Source organism: Triturus cristatus, chromosome 11 (genome assembly GCF_964204655.1).
Source record: "Triturus cristatus chromosome 11, aTriCri1.1, whole genome shotgun sequence".
NCBI classification, from domain to species: Eukaryota; Metazoa; Chordata; class Amphibia; order Caudata; family Salamandridae; genus Triturus; species Triturus cristatus.
This window is the reverse complement of record NC_140594.1, coordinates 1,155,735,008-1,155,751,635: the sequence shown is the minus strand read 5'-3', so window position 1 is coordinate 1,155,751,635 and position 16,628 is coordinate 1,155,735,008. Positions and strand designations below refer to the sequence as shown.

General features: G+C 50.6%; 1 protein-coding gene across 6 annotated transcripts in view; it reads left to right on the top strand.

The window, feature by feature from the left end:
* Positions 1-16,628, top strand: part of OPA1 (OPA1 mitochondrial dynamin like GTPase) — a 428,917-nt gene that overhangs the window by 394,003 nt on the left and 18,286 nt on the right. For all 6 annotated transcript variants that reach the window (XR_014970881.1, XR_014970880.1, XM_085635800.1 and 3 more), the window contains one exon: positions 4,921-5,010. Coding sequence is in view for 4 of the 6 variants with exons in the window: in XM_085635800.1 (XP_085491926.1) it covers positions 4,921-4,985 (65 nt within the window). In the remaining 2 variants the exon portion in view is untranslated. The remainder of the gene's footprint in view (positions 1-4,920; positions 5,011-16,628) is intronic.

The following is a 16,628-nucleotide window of genomic DNA, read 5'->3' as shown; positions in this document are numbered from 1 at the left end:
GCCTAGAGCTGGGCATCCATCACACATCATCCGCCCAGAGCTGGGCAGGTGATGGCCCATCACACATCATACGCCTAGAGCTGGCCAGGTGACCACCCATCACACATCATCTGGCTTTAGCCTGGGCAGGTGGCGGTTCATCACACATCATCCGCCTAGAGCTGGGCAGGTGATGACCCATCACACATCATCCACCTAGAGCTGGGCAGGTGAGCGCCCATCACACATCATCTGCCTAGAGCTGGGCGTCCATCACACATCATCCGCCCAGAACTGGGCAGGTGATGGCCCATCACACATCGTACGCCCAGAGCTTGGCAGGTGATGGCCTATCACACATCATCTGGCTATAGCCTGGGCAGGTGGCAGTCCATCACACATCATCCGCCTAGAGCTGGGCATCTATCACACATCATCCGCCTAGAGCTGGGCAGGTGGCGGCTCATCACTCATCATCCGCCTAGAGCTGGGCATCCATCACACATCATCTGCCTAGAGCTGGGCGTCCATCACACATCATCCACCCAGAGCTGGGCAGGTGATGGCCCATCACACATCGTACGCCCAGAGCTGGGCAGGTGATGGCCTATCACACATCATCTGGCTATAGCCTGGGCAGGTGGCGGTCCATCACACATCATCCGCTGTTAGAAGGCGACCTCAGAGGAGCCCGGAGGGGGCCCTGACTATCCTGAGAACAACCCTCGAGGTATCGTAGCCGGGCACTGGCGGGAGACTCCTCAGAGGAGGAATCTCGTATCTAGGATCGTACACTCGGCACCACATGACAAAGACGCCACACCGTGAGTTCTTAAGAACAGATCTTTATCAAATCGGAGTCGTAGGATCTTTATGATCAGCAAGGCAAATATATACAAGTAGAGCCTGGGCTCACAGAGTCTCGGAGGGGGGTAGGAGGTAGCGGGACAGTCTTTGGGGATATGGATCAATTGCAGGGTCGTACCCGGCGCGCAGCTCACAATCCTCGAGCTGGGGGATACGCTTGTTGTCGTCGGGGTCCGGCGGGACCAGGAGAGTCTGTGGGAGCCGCGAGTCACTCAGCAGGGCTTAAGCACAAGTTCGGAGGTCTTACGATCTTTCGGGGAGCCGCGAGTCACTCAGCAGGGCTCAAGCACAAGTTCGGAGGTCTTACGATCTTCAGGGAGCCGTGAGTCACTCAGCAGGGCTCAAGCACAAGTTCGGAGGTCTTACGATCTTCAGGGAGCCGCGAGTCACTCAGCAGGGCTCAGGTGTTTCCAAAGGCGAATCTGCCGGGTAGTCCCAGAGCACCCCGTGTTATAGGCTGACTCCTCTTTGATGTCCGGAGTCTGTGCAGGCAGGGGTCTTGTCACCTGGGGGTCGCTTGTCGGGGTTTCCTGCCAGTGTCTTTCGATCCTTTCAGGGCCGGGTTGGGAGGAGTCCCAGACACCCAGCAGGCGTGGAGCCAGCCCTCGGGGAGGCCGGAGGGCCGATCGAAACCCACCTTCCCAGGGGAGCTCAGAGGTGCGATGGAAACTGCTCCTCCCTCTCTCATCCCAATGGGAGCGCGATGTCCTCCAGCCGGAGTGGCGCCTCTAGGCCAGGGTCGCGTTGGGGCCGGGCGGCCATCATGGTGCATGAAGTGGGCACGCGGGCCCGGTGTGGCCGAAAGGAGGAAGGCCACAGACGGGGAAGTCCGGGTCGGGTGTGTGTGTGTTCTGGTGGGAAGGATCGGCTAGGCCGTGTGCTCGGGGGCTGCATGAGGTGCGTGGGTCAGGTTATGTGGCGCGGGGACAGGGATGGCCATGCCACGAGGCCGGGTCTAACATCCGCCTAGAGCTGGGCATCTATCACACATCATCCGCCTAGAGCTGGGCAGGTGGCGGCCCATCACACATCATCCGCCTAGAGCTGGGCATCCATCACACATCATCCGCCTAGAGCTGGGCATCCATCACACATCATCCGCCCAGAGCTGGGCAGGTGATGGCCCATCACACATCATACGCCCAGAGCTGGGCAGGTGATGGCCTATCACACATCATCTGGCTATAGCCTGGGCAGGTGGCGGTCCATCACACATCATCCGCTCAGAGCTGGGCAGGTGATGGCCCATCACACATCATCCAGCTAGAGCTGGGCATCCATCACACATCATCCGCCTACAGCTGGGCAGGTGATGGCCCATCACACATCATCCGCCCAGAGCTGGGCAGGTGGCGGTCCATCACACATCATCCGCCCAGAGCTGGGCAGGTGGCGGTCCATCACACATCATCCGCCTAGAGCTGGGCGTCCATCACACATCATCCGCCTAGAGCTGAGCAGGTGGCGGTCCATCACACATCATCCGCCTAGAGCTGGGCAGGTGGCGGCCCATCACACATCCGCCTAGAGCTAGGCATCCATCACACATCATCCGCCCAGAGCTGGGCAGGTGATGGCCCATCACACAGCATCCAGCTAGAGCTGGGCAGGTGATGGCCCATCACACATCATACGCCTAGAGCTGGGCAGGTGACCACCCATCATCTGGCTTTAGCCTGGGCAGGTGGCGGTTCATCACACATCATCCGCCTAGAGCTGTGCAGGTGATGACCCATCACACATCATCCACCTAGAGCTGGGCAGGTGAGCGCCCATCACACATCATCTGCCTAGAGTTGGGCAGGTGATGACCCATCACACATGATCTGCCTAGAGCTGGGCAGGTGAGCGCCCATCACACATCATCTGCCTAGAGCTGGGCGTCCATCACACATTATCCACCTAGAGCTGGGCAGGTGATGGCCCATCACACATCATCCAGCTAGAGCTGGGCAGGTGATGGCCCATCACACATCATCCAGCTAGAGCTGGGCAGGTGATGGCACATCACACATCATCCTGCTAGAGCTGGGCAGGTGATGGCCCATCACACATCATCCAGCTAGAGCTGGAAAGGTGATGGCCCATCACACATCATCCAACTAGAGCTGGGCAGGTGATGGCCCATCACACATCATACGCCTAGATCTGGGCAAGTGATTGCCCATCACACATCATCTGGCTATAGCCTGGGTAGGTGGCGATCCATCACACATCATCTGCCTAGAGCTGGGCAGGTGATGGCCCATCACACATCATCCGGCTAGATCTGGGCAGGTGGCAGTATCGTCACATCATCCACCTGGAGCTGGGCAGGTGATGGCCCATCACACATCATATGGCTAGAGCTGGGCAGGTGATCGCCCATCCCACATCATCCCCCTAGAGCTGGGCAGGTGGCGGTATCGTCACATCATGCGGCTGGAGGTGGGCAGGTGATGGTTCATCACACATCATCCAGCTACAGCTGGGCGTCCTTCACATATCATCCGGCTAGAGCTGGGCGTCCATCACACACCATCCGGCTGGAGCTGGGCAGGTGGCGGTCCATCAAACATCATCTGGCTAGAGCTAAGTGGTTGAAAGAGAAGTCTGTGACTTAGGCACAGTTCGTTTTTGGTAATACTCTGTGTTAAGACCTGCTAGGCCTTGTCCAAATAATTCTCTGAAGGGCATTGGTGCCTGCTCCACTAGGGCATGGTGCCCTCTACTGCTTTGACGAGAGGTGTTCTGGCAGCTGCCAGAAGTGGCCACATGGTTATCCTTGCATATGTTTGCTGAGCACTACTACCTCACAGCCCAACCACTCTGCAGGAAGATTGTGTCTCCACCAGAAGTATTGCTACCAGAGGTATCTTCTCTTCAAGTGAGTGAGTCCCAGTGCTCCAGAACAAGATCCTATATCGTAGGAACCAAGACAGATGGCCGCTCTGAAGCATGGACGCTGTGTCCTCGCAATGTTAACTATTAAGTCATTTGCCTGACATATGGAGTGTATATTTGTTGCAGGGATTCTGCTCATGCACAGAACTATGCGCAGGAAACCAGGACCTCAGTGAATTGCGGTGTACCAAAAACTCACCTCAGTACCCAGAACCCCTATCCGACTAGCATCAGTGTCTCATTCGTTCTCCGTATCATCTCGATGCTACCAATGATTAGACAACCCAGAACAAGCGACTTAGAGTACTCTCAGGAATGGTGGGAATTAGAAATACCTACCTGTTCGTTGTTATTCTCATATCAGTCCACAACAAGAGTAATCCGAGACACAGTAAAGTTTAAAGTGTTTATTTTTAACTACATGCCCTAAGATGCAGTACCTTGGCTAACATAAGCAGACACATTATTAAGAATAAAACCATCAGCATTGTTACGATACCATAGAAAATGAAGGGAGAAATCATATTACAAATGATAGTGGAATACAACCACCCTCCCTTCACTAGTAAGCTAGTATTATTAAACTAATAGAAGGTCTCTAGGTTTGAATGGGGAGCCCCATACCGTAAATATCAGCTTAGGTGAATCACATCACAGGATCAGCTTTGCTTTGTGTCTGGAAAAAAGTCTTCTCCAAAGTGTGTATCTCATGCATGCAAACTGCAATATTAAAGGCACTCGAGTTTCAGATATTTGCAGCTGTGTGCGTGTTATGGCTAGAGCGCGGGCCAATCATCCTGAATTCAAAAGCATACATTGTTTTTTGGCCTGGACGGTTTCTGTACACAGTGTACAAACCAAGGTCACGGTGCACATCTAGGGATGTGAACAACAGACCGTTCTCATGTGAAGAAAAAGCAAGCAAGCAGTTTTCTTATAATAACATCTACCTGCAGTGTCGTGTGCAAAAGCAGCAAAAGTGGCAAGATGGCGTCTTAAATCTAAGATGCTTATGCTGACATAGCAATGTGTGTACCTGTAGCTCCGCCTCCACTGCATGTTACATTAGCATTGATATTGGTCCATAGATGAGGAGTTCTTTTTCCAGACCCAATGTCTGTTGTTTAATTGTTTGTATTGTTTTCAAGGAAATAAGTAATGAATCTATTAAAACAAAATTCTCATTTACAGAAAAAGTCCGTGAGATCCAAGAAAAACTTGAAGCGTTCATCGAAGCTCTTCATCAGGAGAAGTAGAAGTGACCCCTGGAGAGCGGTGCAGGTGAGAGCGCCCGGGAGGCTTCTGACCATTTGATGTCGCTGGGAGAGCCCAGACCTCTGAAGTCTGAGAGGCGAGCGCCCCCAAGGGGGGGGGGCTGACTCGTATCACAGGTAGAATCACGAGGATTGGCGTGAGAAAGTTGAGTGCCCAGGAGGTCTCTTCCACCCAAGGGGGGGCTGACTCTCATAACATGAGGACTGGAGTCTGAAAGGTCAGAGTGCCCAGGAGGTCTCTTCCACCCGAGGGGGGGCCTGACTCTCAGATCACTAGTAGGATCACGAGGATTGGAATCCCAAAAGTGAGTGCCCAGGAGGTCTCTTCCACCCAAGGGGGGGCTGACTCTCATAACATGAGGATTGGAGTCTGAAAGGTCAGAGTGCCCAGGAGGTCTCTTCCACCCGAGGGGGGGCCTGACTCTCAGATCACTAGTAGTATCACGAGGATTGGAATCCCAAAAGTGAGTGCCCAGGAGGTCTCTTCTGCGTTCATTTCACCGGCAGAGCCCTGAGCAGAGGTGGGCACGCCAAGAATGGCTCGAGCCTTACTTATTTGGAAGGTCTGTCTCTTGCTTGTCCCTTCTCCTATGGGAACTGTGAAGCCAAAATAGAGGCAAACCTCCTGTGTGTTAGTCTACCCCCCTATCGCAGTTTAAAGACAAACACCAGTGGACGCAGGGCCGGCGAGTGTCCAGACTCGCTCAAGGTGCAGCCGGCTGAGCTGTAATGTGTTTGCCTCTCACTGAAGACCCCCAGGATGGTGGGCTCTTCTCTGTTTTGCTGCTCAGCAGGAGTGTCATCATTGAGGAGCAGACCCTTTTCATCCGCACCCTTTATTCGGAAATGGGAAGGCAGCACAGGGACTATAAAAGTAGGCGCCTGCCTTCCCCAGTTCTTAGCTTTGTTACTTTTTTAAGGAAGACATTTTAACATTTAATATATGCGTTATTTCTGATGTAGAACTCTAACTGCAGATTCCTCACAATGTGACTATTCCCCAGGTACAAGACTGGATCCCGAAAAATCCAAAAGCAGTACTCCTGCGTGCTGGTAGGTGGTGCTGTGCGTTGACGTAGTTCTGCTCTGGCAGTGACGCATGGATGCAGGCGCCACCCATTCGCTGACGTCAGATCCTTTCTTTCTGTCCCTTTGGATGCAGGTCCAGAGCTCTATAACTTCTGTTTATGATGAGATTTTTCGAATCTTTTTCACCAAGCTTTACCAGTGTGAAAGGGAAATATCCCCTCCTGAAAGTACAGGGTTTAAACGTTGGAGGGATTGTATCAAACCGATGTGTGTGACAGATCCCCAGGTATGACGCTGGTGCGTCGGGTCAAAACACATCTCTAGGGCTTGTGACAACAGTGCTCAGATAAACCCGGAGACCATACAGGATTGTGAAGTTGTATGTCACAAAACAGCAAAAGAGACTGCGCCGTGACTTGCAAGAGTCGAAAGGAAGGTCCAGTTCCCGCAACATATCTTTGTTGTGGTCGAAGGCTTCGGGTGAGTCAAAAAAGAAACATAAGAAATGTACCCCTTCTCGCATTCTTGATCACCAGAGAAGAGACCAGGGCGTCAGCATGCCAACCCGGTCTCACTCCCGAACACCTGAGGAGCAGATTTCGAGTCTGTTCCTGATGCACCCGACGTTCTGGGTCAGGCGGTGATGCTATAGCAAGTCGGGACCTTTAGGAGGCCATGCTGATCATTTCGACATCCTTTTGGCTCCATCTGGCACTCCTTTGGGTCCCAGGGATCAGCCAGGGCCTCAGTCAGGTTTCTGCCAGTAGCTTCGACTTTGGTGAGTTCTGTGCCTCTCAAATCCAGTGCTGGTGACGATGCTGCCGGAGAAGGATCCACACACTATAGTGGTCTTTGCATCTGAGCCGAACTCCACTCATCCTCGACCACGGCCTCACTCTGAACGCACCGGAGCACAGTCCATTGCAATCCTCGGATTCCAAAACGCTACATTTACTGTGTGGCCGCTCACATACACTACATCAAATCTTTGGCTCAGACTCTGAACAAAGCCAGAATTACGAGGATGATGGGGAAAAATTTGTCCCACAATTTCATGAAGACAATTTGTAGGTGGAATATTCGATAGAGACTTCTAGCTGCAGACTCCTTACCTTTCAATTTCCCATGTGTCAGGCTGTGTCCGGAAACCTTTGCTCGAGCAGTACCCCTTGCGCATGCCATCGGGTGGCTCCATTCGGCTCCGTGTGACGTTGGCGTCGTTAGCGTCGTCTGTGACGTTGCTGTCACCTATATAGGCGCCACCCAGATGCGCGCACGTCCGTTCATTTCTTTCCACGCCACTTAAGCACCGATCTGGCAAGAGATAACCCTCTGCTCTCAGAGACTCATTTGTTCAAATTTTTTAATAGATTTCTCCGCACTATCAGCATTTTGGTTATTTGAGGTAAGAATACGTACCCTTTGTAAGGCCCGCTTAAGAAACGGTCTTCATTGTGATCCTTTAGAAGTCAGGCAATAACACGGGTTTCTTTATTTAGAATTTCTGATCATTCCCTGAGGTATTCATTGATTTTCATTCTGTCGCGCATTTAGGAATCACACTTGACTTGGTACACTGGCGGTTGAAGACACCAGAGGCACTAGGGGTATAAGGTCACCTCCCTCTTTCAGCACGTACGAATGAGCGTTATGCACTCGACTGATGTCACATCAACCACATTTACACCACCAGGAGCGCACGTTGGGAGGCACCATGATCGTACACAGTTAACGCGGACACAGATATTTCAAGATCCATGTATTCCCATCATGTATTCTACATACGCTGACATTTTGTTTTGCATTTCTCGGATTGTTCCGGCAGGAGGCTACTGAAGATCAAGATTCATTAGTGCTTCATTGCAGCAGCTTCAGTCATTTTTCTGCTGATGAAGGGTTTTGTAACCCAAAATGCACGGGGGTTGCTCTTACTTTGGTTGTTTTGATTCCAACCACATTGTAAATTTCGTGCTTGTTATAAGCGCCGCATTGCACATGAACTGTTTTCTTTGATATGATTAAGTTCATTTGAAACATGATGTTGATACACAAAAATCAATGAAATAATTGATTTCAACTCAAACTTGTGTGCGATTTGATATTTATTGACTAAATGATTTTAAAAATGTGCACATCACCACAGAAACCTTAGGGGCATTCGGCAGTGCGCTGTGTACAGGAACGGAGGTTCTCCGCATCCTACTCCTCAGCATATTAGTCCACAGGGTCTGAGGACAGCTCGCACAGGTTTAAAGCTTTATCATAAAAACCCAGTCAAAGACGTTCAAAGGGTGCGCAGGTTGTAACCTTCATTTGTTATAAGACATAACCCTCTGTTTCTTTTTGACAGCCTTTTTATGACTTCGGAATTTTTTCCTTTGTGTGCGAGGATGTCTTTGAGGAAGATAAGGTTCAAGCCATGCGGTGCCTGCCACCGCATGATGTTGGCTGCCAACCCCCACCTTGTCTGTCTCTGGTGTCTCCAGCGTGACCACGATTCGAAGTCGTGCTCGGACTGCCAGGCTATGGCTCTGAAGGTCTTGCGGAAGCGGGCTATGAAGCTCCTTGCAGCCCGGCAGTCGACACCATCCTGCAAGACTTTGCGGAGGTCCCGGTTCTGATCGAAGAAGAAGAGGTCTCGGGACAGCTCCCAGAGCTCAAAGTTCTCTTCCTCCCACTCGATGGACTTCAGGACACTCTGGCAAGAGGCACAAAAAGAAGTCGTCCAAGCAGACTTAATCTTCGCCTCTGCTGTTGTCCATCGACGAAAGGTAAGGAGCACTGACACTCCAGGCACGGTTTTGCGGAGCCAACGCCAGGTGAGACTTTACGCCTCTCTCCCTTTCCGGGAGCCGGAGAGACCCCCCATCAAATTAAAGAATTTTACGAGACCATGCACTGTATGTTTGAGTGGGCCGACCCCTCTGGTGAGCCCTCGGGCCCCGCGGGGTCAGAAGGGGCCCCATTGGATACAACACCATTGGCTCCAGCCACGGCGCCGGTGGAGCCTCGGCCATCCAATCACAAATCCGGGTTGACGCCAGTTGTGCCATCGTGACCTCCTCCGGCGTTGGACCCAAAATCGGTGCCTTCGACCCTGCCTGTGCCAGCCCCATCCTTATTCCCATCGATTCTGACTCCATTTGAGCCCAGGGGTTCTATGTTGTCGCCTGAACATTTTGATGATGTGTAGGCTAAAGAGAGGAATGGGAGGGGTCTATCGACCCTTTAGAACACCAGGATGACTGCAGAGCAGATGGACTGGTATGGGGAACTTGGGGAGGCCAGTAGACTGAACACATCTCCAGATACTGGTTGGAGGGTGAGTGAGTTGCAGTCGCTACCTTGCACGCCTTCCTACATGATGTCTTTTCCAGACAAAGTTGTGCTTCGCACCTATGCTTCGTTCTTGCCGAAGGTTGTGACCCCATTCCATCTGAGTCAATCCATCACGCTTCCCACCTTCTTTGCTCCCCCGCATCCCTCAAAGGAAGAGAAACGACTCCACTGTCTTAATCCAAAAAGAGCTTTGTCATTCTCCCTTGACCACACTAAAGAGTTACGGGTGGACGACCACCTCTTTGTGGGGTGTGTGGGAGCTAAGAAGGGTCGGGCAATGCAGAAAAGGACCATCTCTCGCTGGGTCATTCTCTGCATTAAGATCGGCTATCCCCGTTGACTAAGAAGCTGCCTTCTGAGGGATTAAGGGCTCATTCCACCAGGTTGAAGGCTGCGACTAAGGCCTTGGTTCGGGGTGTCCCAGTCCAAGACAACTGTCAGGCAGCAATGTGGGCACACGTTTGCCTAGCACTACTACCTGGACAATCAGGTTCGCAGGGACGAGCATTTTGACTGTTCGGTTCTGCACGACTTCCTAGTTTAAGGTATTGGTCCACATCCACCACCGGGATGGTATGGCTTGGGTATCTAATTCAAAGTTAAGGAATCTGCTGCTAGAAGTCTGTATCAGATGAACAAGTTGCTTACCTTCGGTAACACATTATCTGGTAGAGACTCTATCTAGCTGCAAATTTCTTACAGGACTGTGGACTGATTTTATTTAGGGCTAGGGTTACTCCCATTTTTAGGGCTCTAGATTTGCACACAATTACGTCGGTTACTTCGTGGCTCTGTGCTTCTGGCGCGGAAAAAAAACAAAAAGTATTGACGTCTGCACGACTGGGTGGCGCATATATAGGTCACTGTAACGCGATAACCAACATCAACGACGTCACACAGAGCCGAATGGAGCCACCCGACGGGGTGCACAAGGGGTGTTGCTCAGCAAAAATTTCTGGATCCAGCCGGACGCCTTTTGGAAATTCAAAGGTAAGGAATCTGCAGCTAGATAGTCGTTACCCGAGAATGCGTTACCAAAGGTAAGTAACTTGCTCATTGTGTTTGTGTCTGAAAGGCACGGAAAGAGCCAAGCAAGAAAATGATACCTGCATTCAGGGGCAGCTCTTTTATGCATCTCTGCCATTTCTGGGGCAGTGCAGATGCGCCCAGCAGTAAGTAGCGGCTGGCTAGAGTATTGCTGAAAAGGCTTCTGTGTCCAGTCTAGCGCCTGGAGAATATTCTAACTGGCAGGAATCTGCAGTTAGATTCAGTATCTACCAGAAGGAGCGCTTCTGAAGGTAAATAACTTTTTCATCTTGCTACACATCACTGCTTTGATTAGGAAGTGTCGGAATGACCATTTTGCCAGCACTGTCCTCTAGAGCTTCCTTGTCAATCTTTCTTCTAGAACAATAACTTTAAGTCCTTCCTACAAATGGAGATTGCTTGATAATATATTCAAAAAGTGAGGGATCTGCAGGTAGAAGTATCCATCAGAAGAAAGTTATTTACATTCGGTAACGTTCTCATGGATACTACAGATTGCATGTCTCCCTAATGGATGTGCCCTTCGTGAGTACAAACTGTTAGAGGATAAGCAGACTCGACAATAAGGAGAATTAAAGACAGCTGGGCACTGAACACTGTATTGGGTTACTGATGCTAGAGAAACATTTTCACGATCGATTTAGGAAATTCAGAGGCTATTCCATGGGGCCGACTATAGAGAAAGTTAACCATCCAAACCACTGGTACAGCAGGCAGTTCAGTCCTTTCGGGCCCACAGATACCACACACAGCAACAGGGGTAACGGTCCTCCAGTTCCTCCTGCCCGCGGCAGCAGCTGCCAAGTCTCCTCAGATTGTCATCAGTGGCTCGTGTCAGTGCGGGGGAAGGCAAGATTCAACCTTTGCTTCCCAGCTGGAGATTCATTACATCAGACACATGGGTCTTCCAGATCATTTAGAGGGGCTACGCCCTATCCTTCATTTTGTTTCCTATCACATATTTCTCCCTCTTCCGAACAAGCTTCAGAGGAGCATTTGACCATCCTGATGTAAGAGGTAAGCCTTTCTCTTGCCAAAGATGCCATCGAACAGCTACACTAAGCTCGGAGAAAGGTGAGGACTGCTTCTCGTGATTTTCCGGTCTCTTAAAAGGACAGGGTCCTCAGGGCTCTCCTGGGCCTTCGCCCGTTGAATTCCTTTCTGCAGAAAGACAAATGCAAAATGCTAACTTTGGCTCAGATCCTCTCCACGTGACCCAATAGATTGAATGTTATCCATCCACTTGCAGGTCGCATATTTCCATATACCTATCCTACAGTCCCGCAGGTGTTACTTGCGGTTCAAGGTGGGCCAGGAATGCTTTCAATTTGCTGTGCTCGCCTTCAGCGTTACACCGGCTGTTAGGGGTTCTCCAAAGTGATGGTGGTGGATGCAGCACATTTCAGTGGTCGCAAGTGCATGTATTCCCATACCTCGACGAAGGTGAACTCTTGATATGCTTGAGTTTCACCATCATCGAGCTGAATTCCTCTCTGAGGCCCATACAGAGACTTCCATTCATTGCGGAAATTCTGGATGCTGTGGTGTTCAAGGGCTTTCCTCCGCCACAGCAAATCCTGAACTTTCAGGATCGGAACCTGATGTTTCAGGATTAGTCCTCGATCTCAGTCAGGATGGTTCTGAAGCCTTTCAGCCTCTTGGTCTCGTGCCTCCTCCTCGTCCTCACCACCAAGTGGCACAGGCAAGCCCTGCAATAGATCCTCAAATTCCTGTGGTCTCTGCATCAAGGCTGACTCCACAGGAATCACCCTCGATGTTGATGCCTGTGGAATCAAGGCTGAATCTCTGACATCATTCAGGTCTCAGAGGAGACAGATCATGCTCTGCTGTGGCGACTGTTAGATGCCGATCTGAACAGCAGTAAGTCAAGCTGACCTTCCCCACGAGAGCTCCAAGTTGTGACAGATGTGTTGCCTTTGAGGAATTCACACCGGAGAAGTGAAGGTCAGGAGCCTCTGGTCTCCTGTGTAGAGCCTGCTTCGTGTAGAGAGGCTCCAGGCGATCCACGTAGAAATCGAACTCTTCTTGCATGTCCATCAAAGGGAGGCTGTTGTAGGTTCTCCCGGACAAACACTACCTCCATGTATTAGGAGTAGAATGGAGTAGTGAGGTCCTGGGTGCAGGTGGCTAGAAAAACAAAACCTCTTCCTGGTCATTAACCACTTGGCAGGGTCTGTGAATGCCAGAGCAGATGATCTGAGCCGCTGTCATCTGGCAGATCATGAATGGCTTTTTCCATCCCAAGGTGGGACAGGGCTACTTCAGGCTCTGCGGAGGGCTCTGGCCAAATCTGTTTTCCTCCATCAGGAACGTTTCTTCCAAGGCATTTGATAGATGAATTCCAGCTGGGATTGAGTAGGAGACTCCTGTAGGCCTTCCCACCAATACCTCGGGTTCTGAAGGTCAGAAAAGATCTGGCCCAAGTCATCTTGATTGCCCTAGACTGGAGCAGGACATTGTTACTGTGTTATTTGTCCTCCGATTAGGTTTCCGGGTTGAAAGGGCCGAGCAGCAGGACAGGTCCTGCATCCAAATCTACAACTTGCCTCTTCACGCCAAGAGATGTAGCTGTGGCTGTTGAATGCATTCTAACTGTCCACAGAGGAAATGCATGTTTTAATTGAGGCCAGATCGCCTTCCACAAGGTCCCTCTGCTCTGTGTCAAATGTGTTGCAGTGTCTGATGCCAAGACACCAACCCCTTACAAGCCGAACTTTCTGCTTTTTTGTTTTTTCTCTTTGTAGCTCAGCACTGCCTTGCAGTGGGCACAGTCAAAGGTTACCTCTCTGTGTTTTAGGGACCCCATTTCCTCATCAGTAGTGTACCGCATTAAAGGTATGACACATTTCTGAGGGGAGCTTCTAACTGCAGATTACTCACCTTTTGAATAGTTCCCAGATATTGGACTGGACCCGGATAATCTTCAACAGTACCCCCTGCGTGCTGGCCGTGACGTGCAGAGCCACCTATAAGCACCACCCATGTGCTCCATCTAAGGCAGATCTGGAGGTACCTGTCAGCTCTCTACGAGAGCACTCTTTCATTTATCTTTGGTGAATGGGGTTAGGCCACAACTCTGAGACCTGCAGCAACTGCGCCTTGAAGAACCCAAAATCCATCCAGGACCGCTAGGCGAAGTTGTATGTTGTCAAGTAATGGAAGACTCCACGCCGTGAGTGGTTGAGGTCGAAGGGGAGATTCCATTCCTGTGGCAGATTTTCTTTGCGTTCAAAGTAATTGGATAAGTAAAAAAAAAGAAGCATATAAATTTCAAGCGGGACTCGAACCTTGCCACTACAATTGAGGTCCTGGGAAGGTGCAAAGACGTAAATGTGCCTCTCGGTCTTGTCCCAAATCTCCATCAAAGCCAATTCTGACTCTTGTACCAGGTCAACCTTAATTTCCTGGACCCTCAGCGACACCCAGGAAATCCACGAGTTGTGTGAAGCAATACTGCATCTTTTCAGCACGCTGCAGACTCCCTCTGGCACGCCTCTGGGCCCCAAGGAACTGCAAAGAAGACCTCTAACTGAAACTCTGCTGGTGGGTCAGCCCTCCGTGCCATGTGAAACCTCTGGACCTAATACAGATCCAGCATTGGCTTTAATACTGACATTTGTTTTGGAGCCACAACCCACACCAGACCCGCAGCATCATCGCCAGTGCCAACATTGGACCACGAGGCACATCCAATAGTATCCCCAACTCCGAACTGACTCTGCTTCGACTTGTACCAAGGCCACGTTCTGATCCCACTGGGCCACAGCCTTCCTGTAACCCAAAGGACTCTGATACTTGCCTCAAGGAAAGGCCAGTTAATCCACAATTGTTTTGGGCAGAATGCAATAACTGGTATGTTGGAGGAGATTAATTTGTTCACCCATATACTGAGGATAACTAAAATGATGAGCTGTGCCATTGGACCTGATACTTCTCGAGTCAGTGGTCGGGCTTCTCCACCTGGACCGGCTACTGAAGAAGCATCTCCTTCCCAGTAGTGATGCGGAGTGTGACGGAGGTGGTTGATCTCCAATTGCCCACTATGGAGGTAAAAACCAGTGTTGTCACCCAAGTCCTTCAACATGGCCAAAATGCTACTGAGCGCCTTTTGCCTTTGTGAGGCCCTCACAGACGTCCTTCTTGGAAATTGGCAAAGCAGTGTTCTGGACTGCCAGTAAAAATGCAAAACTAGGGAGGCGCCACCGGCCTGCCCGGGGTAACCTGGCTTTCCTAACGCAGCATTGACTCCAGAAAGCTTGGTTGTTCAAGCATCGTCGAGCACGTTTAACCCCACCAGGTACTCCAAGATCCTCCCAACCTTTAGCAAACATATGTTTCCTCTTCTAGCGTGGCCTTGTGTTCCGTCAATGCCAGCTGCCTATTGGTCTGCTAGACTCCTGCCCTTTCGGATTCCGTCAGGTACTCTGGTACTGCTTTTCTGGAGGACTTGTGCCCCACACTTCTAAAAGCCATTCCATATGGCCACAATGCAGCAAAATGTACAATTTGCTGTAAGTTGGTCACCACTAATTTTCTTGGTCGGGCAATTGGTACTAGTGTGACGCCCAGAAGACGTTCCTGAATGAGGACTACAGGCTTCTCTGGGAACAAACACACAATTCCAGCCCAGTTTATCTTGCTGCCTTTTCATGGCCAAGGCCATTGCACCCACAGACAACGTGGACTACAGGGACAACCCGCATCCCAATCCCTCACCCTCTCAGCTGCCACAACCACCAAACCTCTTTAGTGAGCCCTTCCAGGTGCGCGCACACCTTTTCAGAGGCAGGATACAACATTTTCTACCTGGGTGGCAAGCCATTACTTCAGACAAATGAGTCCGCAAGATGTGTCGCAAAGTCACCCAGAGACTGTCTGGTAGCGTTGGACCTGGAGGACTCTTATTTCCACATCCCCATCCTGCAGGCCCACAAGTGTTATCCGTGGTTCACAGTGGGACAAAATCATATGTAGTTTTGCTGTGCTCCCATTCCTCATCAGTGCCCCTTGGGTGTTCTTGAAAGTGAAGTGGTGGTCTCAGTACATCTTTGGAGGGCAGGGGTTACAGTCTTCCCATAATTTAACTACTGGCTGCAGAAGGGTGGTTCGCCCCAGGCAGTCTGCACCCGCCTCCAGACTAAGGCAAACCTCTTACCATCCTTGGAGTTCATTGTCAACTTGCCGCAGCCACACCCGACTCCTTTGCAGATACTCCCTTTCATCAGAGCTGTTCTGGACATGGTGCAGGTTGGTGCCATTGCCAGGAACGTACATTCCAGGATATTCGGGCTATGATCCTCATGTTTCAGCCTCCCTCCTGGATGTCGTTGAGGAGGAGTGCGTGGCTTTGAGAATGATGGGTGTGAGAAGTGGCCACCTTGCACCAGTCTAATTCGACTCCTGTGGTAGATCGGTTTAAGATAACCTTTTCAAGAAAGCTATCCTAGTGGAGCTGTGGAGAGCAGCCTTCAGGCTAAGTCTCTGAGGAATGTAAAGCAGCTTGTTTTACCTTATAATCTCTTCAATTACCAAATGAAAAGGACACCACACAGGTATATATATCAAATATATATGTATTTATTATTAGATACACTCTACTAATCTCTTTATGAGATTAGAACCCAGATACACATTTAAATGTCAACACTTCTCGATAAATTAAGCAGAAATATGGCTGTAGCCCTAGGGGCGTACCAGACCATATACTAAGAAAATGGTTTAACAAACTCCACTTGCAAAATGAAAAGGCCTAGGGCCTTGGGAATCGCTGGGGCTTCACTTCTGCAGTGTTAGCAGGTAAGTAATCAGCCCACGGGAGACGCGTGCAGTGTCTAAACACAGCCGCGGGTTTCCTATTGGTTTCAATGGCACAAGTCGCGGTTTGTAATTTAAAGTTTTAGGGCACTTCGGAGAAGTCAACAAGCAAGCCACTTACAGGGTAAGTATTTCGAGGGCCAACACACACTTGGGCACCGGAGTGCACGAGTTACCTCACCCACGGGAGCCGGGTGCATAGGTGTCTTTTGGTGTCGGGTCGCGATGCTGTTTTCAATGGAGATCACTGAAGACTTGCTGCTTGTGACGACTGGAGAGGTGTCCGCTGGAATCTGAAGATGGATTGAAGTTGAAGAGGACCTGAAAATTGAGGGGACAGAGTTCAAAGTCACTTGCCAGTGACCGGTGGCCAGC